Source organism: Chanos chanos, chromosome 1 (genome assembly GCF_902362185.1).
Source record: "Chanos chanos chromosome 1, fChaCha1.1, whole genome shotgun sequence".
In the NCBI taxonomy this organism is placed as follows: domain Eukaryota; kingdom Metazoa; phylum Chordata; class Actinopteri; order Gonorynchiformes; family Chanidae; genus Chanos; species Chanos chanos.
The window spans coordinates 58,350,405-58,367,904 of record NC_044495.1 but is presented as its reverse complement, the minus strand read 5'-3'; the positions used below and the strand labels follow the sequence as shown (position 1 = coordinate 58,367,904).

Below are 17,500 nucleotides of genomic sequence, written 5' to 3'. Positions count from 1 at the left end.
TTCATTTTTCATGCAACTGTTCCTGTTTCCAAAACCTTCCATCTCCTGCTTATCTTAATCATTACACAGAATCTTCTAACCTCAGTGAGAAGAGGTGGTCTGCAGCAAGTGTGTGTGTGCGTGCGTGCGTGCGTGCGTGTGTGTGTGTGCCTGCTTCCTGGAAGGAAAGTCTAGGAAGCCAAATCTACTAATTATTTGCCCAATTAGAGATGGAGAGAGGGAGAGAGAGAGGCAGAGAGAAAGACTGAGAAAAAGAGAAGAGAGACAGAGAGAGAGAGAGACAGAGAGAGAGAGGAGTAAACGAGAGAGGGAGACAGAGAGAGAGAGAGGAGTAAATGAGAGAGAGAGACAGAGAGAGAGAGGAGTAAATGAGAGAGAGAGAGAGAGAGAGAGAGGGGGAGGAGTAAATGAGAGAGAGAGAGAGAGAGAGAGAGAGAGAGAGACAGAGAGAGAGAGGAGTAAACGAGAGAGGGAGAGAGAGGAGTAAATGAGACAGAAGGAAGGAGAGCTCTGTATGCAGTCCATTCCTCATTTTTTAATGACGTCTGTGTGAGAGTCCAACTGGAAAAGATCGTAAGACTCATTTAACATCTGGAGCTGATATGGTCCTTGACGCCTTGACATGAACTTCATAATGTATTTAATTTAACCACAGCAGCCCTCTCTCTGTACACACCGCACACACAACTCACAGAGACAGCCAATCAGAACCCAGAGAACGGCTACCACACTTCCCAAATGGACACACACACACACACACACACACAACTCAGACAGCCAAAGCCCAGAGAACAGCTACCACACTTCCCAAATGGACACACACACACACACACACACACACACCTCAGACAGCCAAAGCCCAGAAAACAGCTACAGCACATCCCAAATGGACATACACACACGCGCACACACAAACACAAACAGAGAGAGACAGAGAGAGGAGGAGGAGGAGGACAGAGAGAGAGAAATAATCAACTCCGCCAATAAAATTTGGAGGAATCTCTCAACTCACACTTCTGAATATCCAAATAAAGGACAGAGATATTAAGTGATACACTGAAGTGTGGATGTACTGAAGGACAAATGGAGACAGTTTGTCACTCACACATTCTCTCTCTCTCTCTCTCTCTCACACACACACACACACACACATTCCGAGGAGAGGCTTTATTCACTGAGATAACATGCTCTTTTTAGCTCTATCCGGTTTTCTCATCTGTTCCTGGAGATATTTAAATCATAATTAAGACGTTTTATATAACTGAGAGTGACACATTCCACCTGGTCTTCAGTTGTCTCTTCCTACTGGGCTGAAGTCCATCTCTCTCTCTTTCTCTCTCTCTCTCCAGCCCCCTCTTTCTTCTGGCCCTGTTTTCTCTCCCTTCCTCTCTCTTTTCTTTCAAATTCTCTCTCTTTCAGCCTCACAGCACTTAGTTTATCCCTTACGTTTTCCTTCAACCATGTTTTTCCTCTTTCACTACCGCTTCCTCTCTCTCTCTCTCTCTCTCTGTCTCTCTCTCTCTCTCACACACACACACACACACACACACGCACACGCGCGCGTACACACACACACACTCATCACCCTCACCATTAGAGTTTATAATTTTTCAGTGTAATGTTGAGTAATTGCTGTGACATAATTTCCTTTGTTCTACTCTTCACGCATGACCCATGACACACACACACACACACACACACACACACATACACACACATACACATACACTCACACACAGTCGAGGTGGGTGGTTGGCTACCACAGAACACACAAAATTCTTGTGGAAATTCAAAGGTCTTTTTGCGTTCTTAAATGACAGACATTACCGTGGAAACGATTCAGAGGTGAGGGGGTTGATGAGACTGAGTTAAAGACGACTCTAAAACATTCATATTTAAGAGTTTCATACAGACAGAAAAAAACAGTGTGTGTGTGTGGGGGGGGGGGGCATGGTTACCTTGACAACTTGTGGAATGTTGACATACCATTCGGGACCATTCAGGAAAACCACAGAAAAATTTTTTTTAAAAAAACACAGGCACATCTCTCGGCCAAAAAGTTCCCCATAAACCCGGGCAAAGTTCTTCGGTTCTCCGGTCGTGGCGGGGGGAGGAAACGGGGCGCTGGGGGGGAGGGGGTGGGGGGGGTCATGCCGTCCTTTGCGCGCCCGCTAACTTTTCCACTCCGAGAAAGAACGATAAAATCTGTTGGAGTGGTGGGAGCGAGAACACGCCAAAGGGTCCAGGGTCACGGTGGCCCTTAGATTTATCAATGAATGCTGGGCTGGTATCCCATATCGCACACGCAAATGCACACGCACAAACACACACACGCACACACACACGCACAAAACAAACACACACACACACACACACGCACACACACGCACAAAAAACACACACACACACACACACACACACACAGCGACTCCTGTTTCAGGACCAACGTAACACAGCTGTTTGCTTGTGTTTCTCTTTACTGAGAGAGAGAGAGCGACAGAGGGAGGGAGAGAGAAATAGAGAGCGACAGAGGGAGGGACAAAGAAAGAGAGAGCGACAGAGGGAGGGAGAAAGAGAGAGCGACAGAGAGAGGGAGAGAGAAAGAGAGAGCGACAGAGGGAGGGAGAGAGAAAGAGAGAGCGACAGAGGGAGGGAGAGAGAAAGAGAGAGCGACAGAGGGAGGGACAGAGAAAGAGAGAGCGACAGAGGGAGGGACAAAGAAAGAGAGAGCGACAGAGGGAGGGAGAAAGAAAGAGAGAGCGACAGAGGGAGGGAGAGAGAAAGAGAGAGCGACAGAGGGAGGGAGAGAGAAAGAGAGAGCGACAGAGAGAGGGAGAAAGAGAGAGCGACAGAGGGAGGGAGAAAGAAAGAAAGAGAGAAGGACAGAGAGAGGGAGAGAGAAAGAGAGAAGGACAGAGAGAGTGAGAGAGAAGGAGAGAAGGACAGAGGAGAAAGGCTTAAAGTGACAGACAGAAAACAAAGTCTCCTGACCTAGAAAGCGTTGAAGAGGCCCTTTTGGTTGGTTTTTCAAGCTCTATGGTTTTCAGATGACCCTTTCCTGTGACACATACCCACTGTCCAGCCCCTGTCCTTTCTAAAGAGCGACATGCCATTTAAGAGCAACAGAGAGAGAGAGAGAGAGAGAGAGAGAGAGAGAGAGAGAAACAGAGAGAAGAAAAGAGTGCTGTTAAGTTGAAAACAGCAATTGATAGTTGGGAGTTCTGCGTGCCAAGACTCCATTTGAGTTTAGAGGCCGAGACCACAGGCCTGCGTTTGAGTGCGCCACACCCCCAAACACACACACACACACAGAGAGGCTGTGGAAGTGAGCACTGCCATCCTCCCTCCTGGACACAGAACAGGGAGATACACACTTCATCCATCCAAAGTCACCCCACCCAGTCTGGGACAAACAGAGACAGAGAGACGGAGAGAGAGAGAGAGAGACAGAGAGAGAGCTAGAGAAAGAGAGAGAGTGCTTGCATGCCATTTTTGCATGTTCGCACGCTGAATGCATGTGTATGTGCATGTGTGTGTGTGTCTGTGAAAGAGGTAAAGTGTGTGTGAGCATTGTGCATGCCTACATGTGTATGTACTATGCATGTGCGGTTTGTGAGAGGAAGAGTGTGGTGTGGTGTGGTGTGTGTGTGTGTGTGTGTGTGTGTGTGTGTGTATAAAGTGCTGTGGTCAGTAAAAGGACAGTATGTCAAGATCCCCATCATTATTTCTGTGTTTATTTATAACTGCAGTTCCGTGCCCTCGTACAGGATGAGGCCTGCCGCTATGGCAACACTCACTAACCCCAGCACAGTCGCCGCTGGCAACCAGCATCACACTCTGTCCCTAATAGCCTGGAGGGAGCAGGCTGAAAACCTCAGAAGGGTTGGCCACAGGTCTGCATCCCCTTAAACCACAAACACACACACACACACATACACACACACTCATACATACACACACTCTCATACACACACACACGCACTCACACACACACACACGCACACACGCACTCACTCACTCACTCACTCACACACACGAGCGCGCGTGCACTCACACACTCATGCGCACTCACACACACTCACACAAACCCATACACACAGACACACACACTCATACACACACACACAAACACACACACCCTGAGGGGGGGGGGGGGGGGGGGATTGCCCAGAATTTTATTAAGACTGGCTGCCCATCTGTCCAAAAGTCAGTTCCTCACTGATAGCCTAAACAGACCCACTCATATTCTCCCTCCACCCTCAGGAAAAGGCGCTGATGCTTCATGTTCCTGTTCTCACTCCTTCACTTTCTCATTCCCCCGTCTCTCTCTCTCTCTCTCTCTCTCTCTCTCTCCCCCTCTCTGTCCCATCAGTCATGCCAGGTTTACCTCAGAACAAGGTCCAAACACATAAACGGTTTGGGTGGTTAAAACGTATAAAAACTGTGTCATCGACTTCCATAAAACCAGTAAGAGGGAGAGAGAGAACAAAAGTAAAGCCCAGAAAAAGAGAGAGGAGGAAAACGGAGGGAGAAGCTGCTGGAGGGAAACAGAGAGGAAAGGAAAGAGCTTTTGGACGTACTGAATACACGGTTTGCCTTTTTCAGACCACCTAGACAGAGAGTTCCTCTCAAAAAAAAAAACCTCCAAACCGAACCCAAAAATATTTCACAGGAGAAATGTTCCAGTAGCTTCAGGAAGAGAACGGGGCTCGGCGATTTCTCCGCCTGTCAAGGGAGAAGCCTGGAGCGAGCTTTGATGTCGCCATTTCGTGCCTGTGTTCTTGATCAAGCATGTGGAATCTTCTAGAACATCTCCCTCAATCAAAAGGGTCTGAGACAAAGGCCTACTGACAGAAGTTCAACTAGCCCCCCCCCCCCCCCGCCCCCACTTTTCTTTTTAAATTCTTGTCTGACATCAAACCTCCAGATCTCGACTTCTCAGTTTGTCTTCCCCACCATCCTTTTTCTCATGACTGACTCACACTTTCTCTCTCTCTCTCTCTCTCTCTCTCTCTCTCTCTCTCTCTCTCACTCTCTCTCTCTCTCTTTCTCTCTCTCTCTCTCTCTCTCTCAGAGGTGTAGCTGTTATCAGAAGCCCATCCTCAGAGAGTGTCTGCTGGTGAGAGGGTCTGACTGGGACAAAGGCCACCTCTGTGTCCCAGCTCCTACTGGGCCGTCGCCGCACAAAGAGGCGGAGGGTGAGGGCGGAGTGAGGGAGGGAGGGAGGAGAGGATGAGAGAGAAAGGGTGGAGGTTTAAAACTGAAATAGAGGAATCCCCTTGTGTCCTCCTCTCCACCCTCTCCGTCTCTCTCTCTCTCTTTTCCGTCCATCTCTGACCGACTCGAGTACACAACGGCACGTCTGTCCCGTCGGTCATGTGGGGAAAGCTAACACCGCTCTCACCGATTCCACTGCATCAGAGCCTCTATTGTACAGGCCTGTGTTCCCAGGACACTTTACACCTAACGGAGAGAAGTTAATGGAGTCGTCTCTGGGCTCCTGTCTCTCTCTCTCTCTGCTTCTCTCACAGCTCCTCCAGTTGAGTGGAGAAGTGGCGGAAAACTTTTTTTTTTTTTTTTCTAGAAGTTTCTGAATGGAGCCTCATCGCCCCGTACGCCAGACCCAGGCCTCACATTTCCCCACACAGGACAGAGGACCCAGTGAAGAGAGAGAGTGTTGGAGGGGCCCTCTAAAATGCTCACCAGGCAAACCTGGACAAAATGAGCGTGTGTGCGCGTGTGTCTGTGTGTGTGCGCGCATGTGTGTGTGCGTGTGTGTGTGTGAACGACGCAAAACTCTGAAAGCACTCAACTCAACGCTCATGAAAGCCGGAGGTAGAGAGAGAGAGAGATCACTGGTTGAGCTCAGACCCCGTGGCAGGCCTCCTCAGGCGGGGGGAAAAAAATCCAAGCAAGCATCCACTCTCCAGGGGTGTCCAGAGCTCTGGGCAAAACCGCAAAACACCTGAGGGTCTGTGAGAACACAGAGTGCTTTCCACTCAGCTGCAGGGCCGGACCCAGGCAGGCTGGAGGGATCAGGAGAGAGCGCAGGACCTAAATAACATCAGACCTGTCTGAAGGTTCTGCCGAATGAATGATCGATATCAGAAACTCAACGCGCTAATGTAACTTGGACGCTTGGTCTACGTTTACAACATTTTCCCACAGCCATGTTGTGCATGTATTCTGTGTTTTCTGGCCAGGAGTCTAAAGTATGTACGCGCACATACACCAAACACACACGCACAAGCGCGCACACATGCACACTTCTAAATGTGTAGCGTCTCACGCACAAAGACACACACACACACACACACACAAAGTCTCTCCTCGGATTTAGTTAAGCACTAAAAAAGATTCAACGTCCTGGAGCAGCCTGAGAGTGAAAGAATGCAAGCGCTCCCAGAAGAGGAGAGAGAAAAAGATGAAAAGATTCCAGTTTGGGATGAAAAATGAGGAGAAAGGGTGAGCGGATCTTTAAAAAAAAAAAAAAAAAATCTGTAAAAGTATGCAGGGGAAAAGCTGTGGTACGCTCGCTCTCTCTCTCTTTCTGTCTGACACACACACACACACACACAAACACACACACACACACACACACACACACACACACACACGCGGGTCAGCAGAAGTAGGCCGTGTGACAGAAGAGTGTGTAATACCCTGCATTCCTCTGAGTAAAAAAAAAACATCACAGGCCTGGTCATCCACTCGACTCCTAATACCGTCCACGCTCCCAGCTGCCCGTGCGGGACCCAGACCCAGACACGCTGCATCACAGCCAGGAACAGCTCCTCTCACATCAGCCTGGCTCGCGGTCATTAGCTTCACACCAAATCTGACCCCCACCCCCCCTCAAAACCACAAACTGACCCCCTCCCTAATCGGTTCATTTATCTGATCTTGGGGCACAGCAAAGACGCAAGTCATCACCCCCTTAGCTTTCTCGCGCGCTCTGTGTCCGACCAAAGCGACATTACAGTCATTCCACTCTCAGGCTAAATGAACATCTCTCCATCTCTGCTCCTGACAGAGGAATAACAATCATAAGTCCTTCGGGGGAAAGGATATGTTTTTTACCGATCTGTTACAAGAATTGTTTTTTTTTTTTTGCTCTGAGAATATATTCTCAAATTTGTGTTCCGATGCCAGGATAGAAAGAGGCCAAAAACACCCCCTGAAACAATAGAGAGAGTTCGACATAAAAGGGAAAATTTCTGCCTCACTGAGTGGTTGTCACTAAATTGAGGGGGAGGGGGTCACTGACCAATGGGATGTGCTGACAGGCTTGAGTGACAGGTCTGGACAGGTTCGAGTTTGTCAGTGGCCCAACACACACAGCAGGCAGACGGCTGGGGTTTTGTCTGGACCTGACCAAATCAAGGCATGAAACAAGACAGCAGGCTTGTTGTCTGCCGACCTTCAGCCTCCCAGACTTCCTGAACGAATGAACGAGAGAACGAGAGGAACGAGAGAGCTTCACCACAAAGAGATAAGACACATCTGTTTCCAATGACTTTTCTCTCTCTCTCTCTCTCTCTCTCTCTCTCTCTCTCTCTCTCTCTCTCTCTCTCTCTCCCCCCCCACCCCTCAACAAGCTACAAGGGCAGAGATTGACCGAAACCTTTTCCACTGTGATCGCAAGAAGCATTCAAAAAAAGAAAAAAAAAGAAAAAAAAAAAACCCTCCCACGGCCATCTTCGCTGTTACAAAACGGACGTCTCTCCAAAGACCTGACCGCTTCTGACGCGTACGTGGAATGTTCTTTTGGAGTTTAATAAGTCTGTGTCACTAAGTGCATATTTATCTAAAGACCTCGTTAACATCAACAGCATTCATGAAATGACTGGAATTCCATCAGCAATCGAAAGGTCCTGCCTTATTTTTTCCTGTTCTGTCATCTGCCTTCTAGAACCCTCTGTGGGACTACAGTGACTCTACATAACTTACATGTCTCGTGATGAACTTTCCCACAATGTTCCGTTCCCTTTTTTTTTTTTTTTTTCTCTTTTAACCCCAACTCCTAAATCCCTTTGCTGAACCCTTATACTCCTTGGCTTTTAGTGGCTGGAAACCAGTAAAGAAATACTGCAACCACCAGTTAGTGGTGGATCAGCCCTAGACCATCCTTTATGGTCAAGTGTGGTTCCACAAATATTGAAACAACATTAATGAGCCCCGTGTCTTAGTGAATCCTCGAAAGGTCAAACTCATTGGGGTTTTTTTTTTCCCTTTCTTTTTCTTCGGAGCCCTAATCACTCGCTTCCTTACAACGATGTTTTGAATTAACCGTTCCAGCTTTCTTCCTGTACCTTAATGTCAGACCGCCGAGCTGACCTTTCACGGTTTACGTGCATCTCCCACTAAGAAAATATCAAAACTAGTCACTTCTTTGTTGTGGGGGTGGGGGTGGGGGTCAAAATTTGTGCATGGAGTGTACAATTATTTCGTAGAAGAGTAATCAGCTCCAGAGGGCCTGGCAACCTACCTACGCCCCTGAGGATATGACCCAATAAACAGACTTATTCTCACAGAGTCACTGGTAGCAGATTAAATGACTCAGATTAATATAATTGGTTCCAGATTAAGATTACATATACTTTATATATCCTGACATACTTAGATTCGACCTAAGTCATGATCGAGTTGAGAATGTCAAGATCCAGTCGAAAGCATTTTGTATGACAAGAAGCAGAGTCGAAATTATACTAAATATTGTCTGTCACGCAGCTATTAATACAGATTCCTTTGAATTCTCAAAAAGTGCCGGGGAGGGGGGGGGGGTTTCTATTGCTTGCCCTAACACAGTTTTAAGATTAATGAGGTTGTAGTCTCTTTAAGGCACTCAAGGACAGTTTTCTGGAAGCAAATTAAAACACAGTCCAGAAACGAAAAGGGCTTCCAACAGAAAAAAATCAGCATTAAGCGTGACGTTTTAACCCATGACTAGGCTTATACTGGGCTGAATTTAAATGAGTGGGAGATCTGGTTCTGAGAGTCCTACCTGAGAAAGAGGCCTGGACAGTCTGTGACTGATGTTCTTGTCTTCAGGGGACCAGGGGCGCGACTGGAGGCTGAAACGTACAAGCAAAGACAGGTTAATGACACACAGGCGTTTCTTCAAGGAGGCGAAAAAAAAATAAATAAAAGCATTTCCAAATTCTACGGGAAGTTCTTATTGAGTGCGTCAACTGTGCGTGAATTGGGGATGAAGGGGTGCCGTGAGAAAAATGGTCTTGGAAGGAGAACTGAGGCCAAAGATTCTCTGTTGACATCTACATGGAACTTAGCTCAAATGGAGCGAGAACATGGCAGGAAAATAAACACGAGCCAAATTACAATCAAGAGGTCTTCAGATGTCCACGCGAGCCTGGGAACCTGAGGGTCAGTCAAAGTCTGCACAGCCGCTACTTCTGCGGGTACCGCCGCAAAATGTCGGCCCCGTTCAGACTCTGTCAGCAAAACGACAAAGCCTCGTTCGCCCCACACAGGCCTTCGACGTCGCTCGCCCGTCATCCGCGGGTTATGAAACACAGCCCGAATCCTTTCGGGCTCGAGATGTAAAGTGAAACCAATCGGTACTGACACCTGGAATGCGGCTTCAACCACAGAAAAGCCTGATTTCCTTGGTCCTGAGCCCTTGGAGAGCAGGTACAGAAAAAAATGGAGGGGTGTGTGTGTGTGTGTGTGTGTGGTTAAGGGGAGGGGAGGTGATTCAGAAGCACTGAAACATAGCCTGAACTCTGACTTCTAAATGGGCTCTGGAGGTTTTGCCTGCAGGCAACACTGCTTACTGGCTGGATATGTCGCAGGCACAAAGAGAGATAGAAAGAGAGAGATAGAAGGATGAAGGAAGAGAGAGATAACCATATGTTATCCTTCTGTTCTCTTGAAAAGTTCACCCTTACGTTGTGTCTTGTCTAGCTCTTTTGTTACGAGTTCAGTGCAGAATGTCCTAAACCCAAAAAACGTGCCGCGTTCACTTGCCATGCTACGCTTCATTTCTCTGACGTAAACACTTTACCGCTTAGCCGTGACGTTAACTTTTATCTTTCTCAGTGATCACGACTCTATGGGTGTTTCTTTGACCGTCACAGGATTTCTGGAACTTTCCGGCCAATCGGCAACAGTTCTTGTGGTTAGAATCACTAGCTGATCTGTCTATCAAAGTAACGGACTCTGAGTAATGGGAGACTACTTTCTTCCCTGAGATAGCTCTATAAATGGAATGCATTTTTTATTTACACAGCTGAGTGCTTTTACTGTGGCAATTAAAGTTTAAAACAAAAAAAAAAAACACCCATCTCGAACATATCAGCTGTATATTTTGAAAAAGAAACGTTTGGTTGCTTCCCAGAGTCAGCCGAAAATTTATCCAGAGAAATAACAGAAAAGGGTGATGGTTGAAATGGAATACCCTTGTTAGTACTCTTCAAAATGTACCAAGTTCCACGGAGACACTGACAGATCTTGATTGTTCTACAGCCACTCATCTCAGGAGGTCACGTCACTCATCTCTTTTTCTGTCCAGATAACGTCTGCGTTCCTAATGTAAATACACCTGGCGGAAAATTCTAGATTGCAGAAGATTCTTGAGCTGGTTTTGAAGAATCTCTGAGAGATACACTGGAACGCCACCGCGACTCCACCGGTACCGGTGGGAATCAGTGGGAAATAGCACGGACTGCAGCTCCATGGTAACCGTACTCAACATCGGTAGTTCCGAAGGAGTTTCCCGGCACCGTGTTACTCTGATGCAGGCTCTTAAACCGCAGACTAAAAGAGAAGGTTCGCTGACGCGCCATCCTTTCATCACCTTATCTCCCAACTTAAAAATAACTGATATTCGATGCATTCAACTGACTTCATATCTGACATTCCAAACGGTTCCATACAGCAAAACGAAACAGAGCTCTCGCTGGCTATAAAACCTCTGACCTTTTCTCTGCCTCGTACAATCTCACTGTGTCAAAAGTTAAGTTCAGTTATGTTTTGAGACTCACATTCTGAGGGTTGGAGCTTTCAGAAATATGGCAAACCTTTTTCTTTGAGGCGCTGAGAGACCTTGAGAGGGAAGGTGTGATTTTTACCTCTTGTTACTGTAGGATGTTATGTAGGCGCCCTTCCTGTCGGGGCTGGCGGGCGGCTCAGGGGAGTATGGACCCGGAGACAGCGACGCTGGACTGGAGATGGTGTACTCCCTGTAGTTCTGGTTCTCGTCATGACTCACCTGCACCGCCTCCTACAGGAGAGGGGGAGGAACAGCAACAAGGGAGTAACTCAGCAAGGCGGCCAAGAGCGAGAGCTTCCATTTCTTTCTTTTTTTTTCTTTTTTTCTTTTCTTTTTTTTTTAACATAACTCAAATGAGTAACCCACTTAAATGAAACTGCTCTTACAACCTCCCCTCATTCGTTTCGCGCTTGTAAAGCGAGAGAACAATCTGAGCATCATTTTTCACATTCTCCTGTAGCTTACGCTGAGATTAACAGCCTCTTCAGTCAAAAAAAAAAAAAAAAGCTGGTTTTGTAACAACAGGCAGGTTTGCGACCTCAGCGATCCATTCCGCTTCGAGCGTTTCCCTTCGGGCTGACAACACATCGTTTTCCAGCGTTCGTCTCCGTGTTCCCTTGGTCGTATCTTCCGTGACAGGAGACACCCCTACAGGCAGCCCCCCCCCCCCTCTGTCCGATAAAAATACAGGAACCGTGGCTGATTTACAGCGTTCTCCGGTTCTCTTCGCATATCTCATTGTCTCTCTGAGTTACGACTGCTCGAGCAGCAAAAACGAAAAAAAAAAAAAAAAAAGAGCAAAAAAAACCCCATACCAAAATGTCTCCTTTATGACATGTCCTTGACCCTCAATTCATCTTAAATAATGAGAGAGGGTTCGGGCCTTGTTAACGAGAAACAGCTTTTACGTGGCTGTACAGTTCCGTACCAAACCCCCCCCGGGCCCTGGAGGGCCACTCAGGTTTTTTGATCCAAACTACATATCCTAAACTGGTTTGTTTGAATCATTTACCCTCTTTAGGTCTAGCGGCGGACTAATTGGGGAAATCAGGCGATGCTGTACTTCACATTTTGAACAGAAGCCTGGAGACATAACAGGCCAGGAAGACAGGGGGTTTGACGCACCTGGCATAGAATAAAACCGGATGTACAGATATGACGTTTGACTGCTTGAGGCGATACATGCTGATTTAGATCAAATATCGACGCGAAAAACTCTGGTATTCGAACGACGCTCGCTAGAGAAGTCTGACACCCTCGGCTCAGAGGAAACTCGGTCATCTCTGAACAGGAATCGTCTTGTACAGAAACATCTAGCATAGTTTTACAAATTAATAAACTGACAGAAAAAAAAAAAAAAAGAGAATGAAAAAATGATCTGATGAAATATCGGTCCATATTTGGTAGCTGAAGCATTGAGTTCATACCTACGTTGCCCAACACTGAGCTCTGGTACCTAAAATAAACTCTATTTGAGTCACATTGTGCGGTAAATGAATGATTCCCATATTCACAGACAGCTGACTAAGAACACAACAGGTCTACAGTCACTGTGGTCAAACAAAAATGGCAACACAGGACAAGCAAAATTCAAACCGAGTGGCCCTAACATCTAACTTCTTCCACAAACAAACTCAAAAACTCAAAAAAAAAAACAGGCTCAATCAAACAAGAACATCTTGTTTTAACTCATTTGTTTTTTCACAAAATTGGACTATGCAAAATAATCAGAAAAGTTTTCTTTCTTTCTTTTTTTTTTTTTAACTGGTATGAAGTATGCTCTTTGCTATTCAAAAACTGCATAAACATGGTTTCTGCTGTCCATAATGAAATTTGTTTTGGACGCAAGTGATCATTTCACACTTCATAAACACAGTTCTTGTCTTTTTCTTGTCCAGCACACACACACAGACACACACACACACACAGACACACACACACACTGACCTGAAAGCGACCAACAAGCTGTTCCTTAGAGCTGATCCCATTGGTTTCTCCGGGGGTGGGCGGGTCAGGCCTGCGATGGAGATACAGGCGTTAGCCGTCAATCAGAGTTCGAAGCCCAGTGCGAGCAGACGCAGTCTCAATCGGAAAAGAATGATTCATTGTCCGTCTGCGTTGTTACTGCGACCAGACGGATTGAATCAGTCTGTCTGTGTATTTTAATCCACCAAATCCACCTTCCAGGCTAATTTTGATGTTTGACAGAAGATCGTGTTCCTTTAAAACGTTTTAATTAAACGGGGCTTTCTTTCATTAAGCGATAGTGACGGCTTTTTCTCCCTGTCTCTCTCTTTTTTTTTTTTTTGCCAACTTCTGAGAAAGCAAAAGCCTTGAGGATAATGCCATTCTTCATGAAATGGGGGGGGGAGTTGGCAGACATGAGCAGCAGCAGACTCAATTATACGAAGAAACGAAAACATGAACATGACAAATCCATCAGCACAAATCTCAATCAGGAAGAGTAATATGTCCAACAATGTTTATTTGAGTAAAATTAAGCACTGTTTTATAGACTATAGAGGGCAAAAAAATCTCATTGATTTTTCCAGACAGGAACTCCACACAAGGGCCCCATTCTACAACTCAACTGTGCTTCCTAAGGAACGGACGGGATCTTGGTGAGCCGTTTAGTTTGGTGGGTTTTTCATCTGTGCTAATGTGAGAAAATAAAATGGGAGGACAGAACAAAGGAAAGAAAAAGAGATCGAGAGAGACAGACAGACAGACAGAGAGAGAGAGAGAGAGAGAGAGAGAGAGAGAGACAGACAGACAGACAGACAGACAGAGAGAGAGACACTTCTGTCTACTACTGTATTTCAAGTTTCTGAAATAAGTGTTTAAACAGGAAGTCCAACACATTCTGCTGATGTTAAGGATAAAGGCAAAAAAGCCCAAAAAAAAAAAAAAAAAGCAAAAAAAAAAAACCCCTGACACCTAATATTTTTTTGGCCTTTGAAGTACCACAATAACTTCAACATGGAATTCCACACTGTATATCCAACTGACTCCAGAGCCCTGAACACGCCTGTTTCTCCTCAGTTTGTCCTCCCAACTCACACCTCATCCAGACCACTTCAGACGGACGGCGGGCCATCGCGCAGCTCAGGAACGAAAGCGCGTCCCTAACGTTCTTCGTTTGGGTGGTTTTAATGGTACATTTTACTGTCGGTCTCCTGAGGGGCCAGGAACTGGAACTACAGTGTGAGTGCCAGCAAAAATACACCAGGATAGTCCCGAACGTGTTCTCTCTCTCTCTCTCTCTCTCTCTCTCTTTCGCTCTCTGACTCTCTCTCTCTCTCTGGCTCTCTCTCTCACTCTCTCTTTCGCTCTCTGACTCTCTCTCTCTCTCTGGCTCTCTCTCTCACTCTCTCGCTCTCTCTCTCTCTCTCTCCCGCTCTCTCCTGAGAGGAATGATGATGAGGCTTAGAGCAAGGTTTGAGAATACCAGAGCTAAATTACTCAGAAACGTACCTTGAGCTTGTCTGACTTACTGCATGGGGCTGAACGAATATTCCCAACCAAACAGAACCCACACAGAGAACCAGTCGAACAGCATCTGTAAGGCTGCGAATAATGTCTTTTTCACGCGTCAGTGGAGCAACAGAGTGTACTGATTGAGGGTGAGAGCTTTCTGTTGGTTTTCTGTAACCTCTGTCAACACAAAACTTAGCAATGCATACTCGGCTAATGAGATTACATTGCTGTGTGAATGGATTACATCACAAACATGCAGTTTGATTTTTTTTTTTTTTTTTTTTTCTGTCACTTCAAATTCACTGCACTGTTTACAAATGCAGTGCTACATTCCATTCCAATCATTTCAAAAGTACACGAGTCAAAGAGTATTTCAATGACTGGGGCATGTTCTCCTCAATGCTTTGTTTCCTTGTGGCCTTGCTCTCTTAAGCACAGCTGGAATGTCTTTATCAAAGTCTTTACCAAAGGTACCATCATTACTGCTCATTGTTTGGTACTGGTTTAAGACATGCAGTCCCGTCAGAATTTCTGTAACTTTAGCAGAGCGGAGGTCTGTGTTACTGCAATGTTTCAAATACTTACGCAAACTGACTCAGAGTAGTGTATGGTCTTACTCAGAGGAAGAGTCATTATAACATGATAACTTGAGTCTTAAAAGGGGTCACAGCAGCTAATAAAGACGCTTATGAAACCTTTGTGTTGAGTTACGTGGCAGCCGTAGCATGTCTTTGCCGAGGGGGTGGAGAAGCTCAAGAGTGACAGGCCTTCCAGTTATAACAGCACCTCTAAGTATGGAGAAAGTCCAAGGTTAAATACAGAGGTCTGAAATGTTCATTAACCTCTGACCCTTAACCTCTGACCCTGTCCACATGTTTGACAGCGGAGGACGGACGGACGGATGGATGAATAGCTGAAGGGTAAACTGAGGTTGTTGAAACAGCGTACAGGAGAGGAGAGGAGAGGAGAGGAGACAGCCAGTTGTTCACTCGACTCTCTATGGCAGAACAGAAAGCCATGTGGTAAATTTCAGCTCATTCTTCAGCTCTGATCTGATCTGCGTGAAAAAGATTTCTCAGAGCTTACTTCTCCGTCAGTGAAAACCTACCCATAAGGCATTTGGTCTCCATATGCAACCGACTCAATGCAATACACTACGCACCTGCTAGAGGTCGGGGGGCTGGTACAAAAGAAACACGATAAACCGGCGTTCTCTGAAAACCTGACGGCTCCCTATGGTTTTAATCAAAATAAACCGATTGGTTTCAGTCTCTCTCTTTTTTCTTTTTTTTTTTTTTTGACTGTCATGCAAAACAAATGGTTTCATGTTCAAGAGCTACTCATTAGGTCACTATAGTTCAGCTGACGGTTTGATAGTTCAGAGTTCAAGACTCTCCATATGTCTTAGCGCACACACACACACGCACACATCAAATATATGTGTGTGTGAGTGTGTGTGTGTGTGTGTGTGTTTGGGAAGACATATGGAGAGTTTTGAACTCTATGAAGTATCAGCTGCACTACAGTATATTGTATGAAAGCTAAAAAAAAAAAAAAAAGCAAAGAGAAAAAAAAATAAACAGCACACAAAGTTCCTTATTCCTGGCTGCCTTACTCATCTCATTAGAACGTCTCACAGGATGGGTCACCTGCTGTGAGTGAGTTGAGCGGGAACCTCGACAAACACACACATAAACTTAGATCAACACTGCTGTGAGATCTCTCTCTCTCTCTCTCTCTCTCTGACGTCAGCCTGTGACCCCAGCTGTTTTGCTGTCTCCATGAGAAGACCGGACGGGTCACAGAGAACCTGCGTTCCGTCATCGGCTGAGATTCAGCGGACCGGAGAAACCGAACGTACAGCTGAGACAATAGAAAAACAGAACAAAACACACACATGGTAAAAACCCATTGGACCAGATCATTCCACTCAATAGTTCCACGCTAAGCTCATCCTTCAGTCAGGCACACTGGCCCTCTGAGTCAGCCAGGCTGAGTCAGGCAGCCGCAGCGGGTAGACAAGATGGATCCTTTAGAAAGGCTTTAAACAACCCCTTCCACTGTCCTTGGTTTCTTTTCGTTGATCAGACAAGGCGTGCCAATCTTTGAGCTTCAAATGAAAAACTTGTGCGTGAGATCGAGCTGCCTGAAAAACTCGACGTGTCGACGAAACGCGTCTTCATGCCCAACGTTCCAGGCAAACGCAAACCAGGTCAGGAATTTCGCTTTTCGTTCGGCCAATCCATGACCCGATCGCCTCTGTTGACTCGTCTCACGTCTCGCTCCGTGCCGGGGCAAATTCCCCACGCTTAAAACACACGGCACCCTGTATTTATTTTAAGCGTTACATTTGGTGACACATCTTCTAGAAGGTTTCTGTTCATCATGGACACGCATTTGGGAGTGTGAGGCGTAAGGAGAGAGCCAGAGGCATTCGGGGGAAAAACCAGTGGGAGCAAAAGACTGCTGAGAGAAGCATTTAAAGACCAACTGGGTGTTGTGGTCTGGACGTACCGGTCCACTAAACCCAACGTGGGTCTAAAGCAGAATCCCAGCCGGACAGTCATAGACTCCATACACGCACCAATCAGGTTCGGTCCGACGCGCAGCACGATGATAAAGGAGACACATGCACAGATTTGTCTGTACATTTTAAGTTATTCATAGGAACATCTACACACCTACTGACCGACCTGTAGACGACTTACTGATCTGTGTCGGTCAAAAGAAAAGAGAAAGAAGAACGTGACGAAGCATCTGCGATCTGAGGAGGGAAAAAAAAAAAAAGACGCTTGTGATTTATTGACAAGGGGTTTTTTCACAAGACTCTTGTGAATGCATTTACTGTCTCAAGTCACAATTACACGTAATCTCATTCCGTCTGGATGTGTCTGCAGCCCCTCTCAGATCCAAAGCAAACAGTCGTCAGCTCTAAAGAGGTCTGAAGGAAAGGTGACTAATTCTCGCATCGAACGGCAACGCCAGAGACCGAAGCCTCTCTCTCATCTGTCA

At 46.3% G+C, this 17,500-nt stretch overlaps 1 protein-coding gene across 1 annotated transcript in view; it reads right to left on the bottom strand.

Moving 5' to 3' along the window:
* Nucleotides 1-17,500, bottom strand: part of pdlim2 (PDZ and LIM domain 2 (mystique)) — a 41,142-nt gene that overhangs the window by 17,028 nt on the left and 6,614 nt on the right. Inside the window, exons 3-5 of the mRNA XM_030769604.1 lie at nucleotides 12,959-13,028; nucleotides 11,091-11,242; nucleotides 9,005-9,074 (exon numbers count right to left, since the gene is read on the bottom strand). Coding sequence (XP_030625464.1) covers nucleotides 9,005-9,074; nucleotides 11,091-11,242; nucleotides 12,959-13,028 — 292 coding nt within the window. The remainder of the gene's footprint in view (nucleotides 1-9,004; nucleotides 9,075-11,090; nucleotides 11,243-12,958; nucleotides 13,029-17,500) is intronic.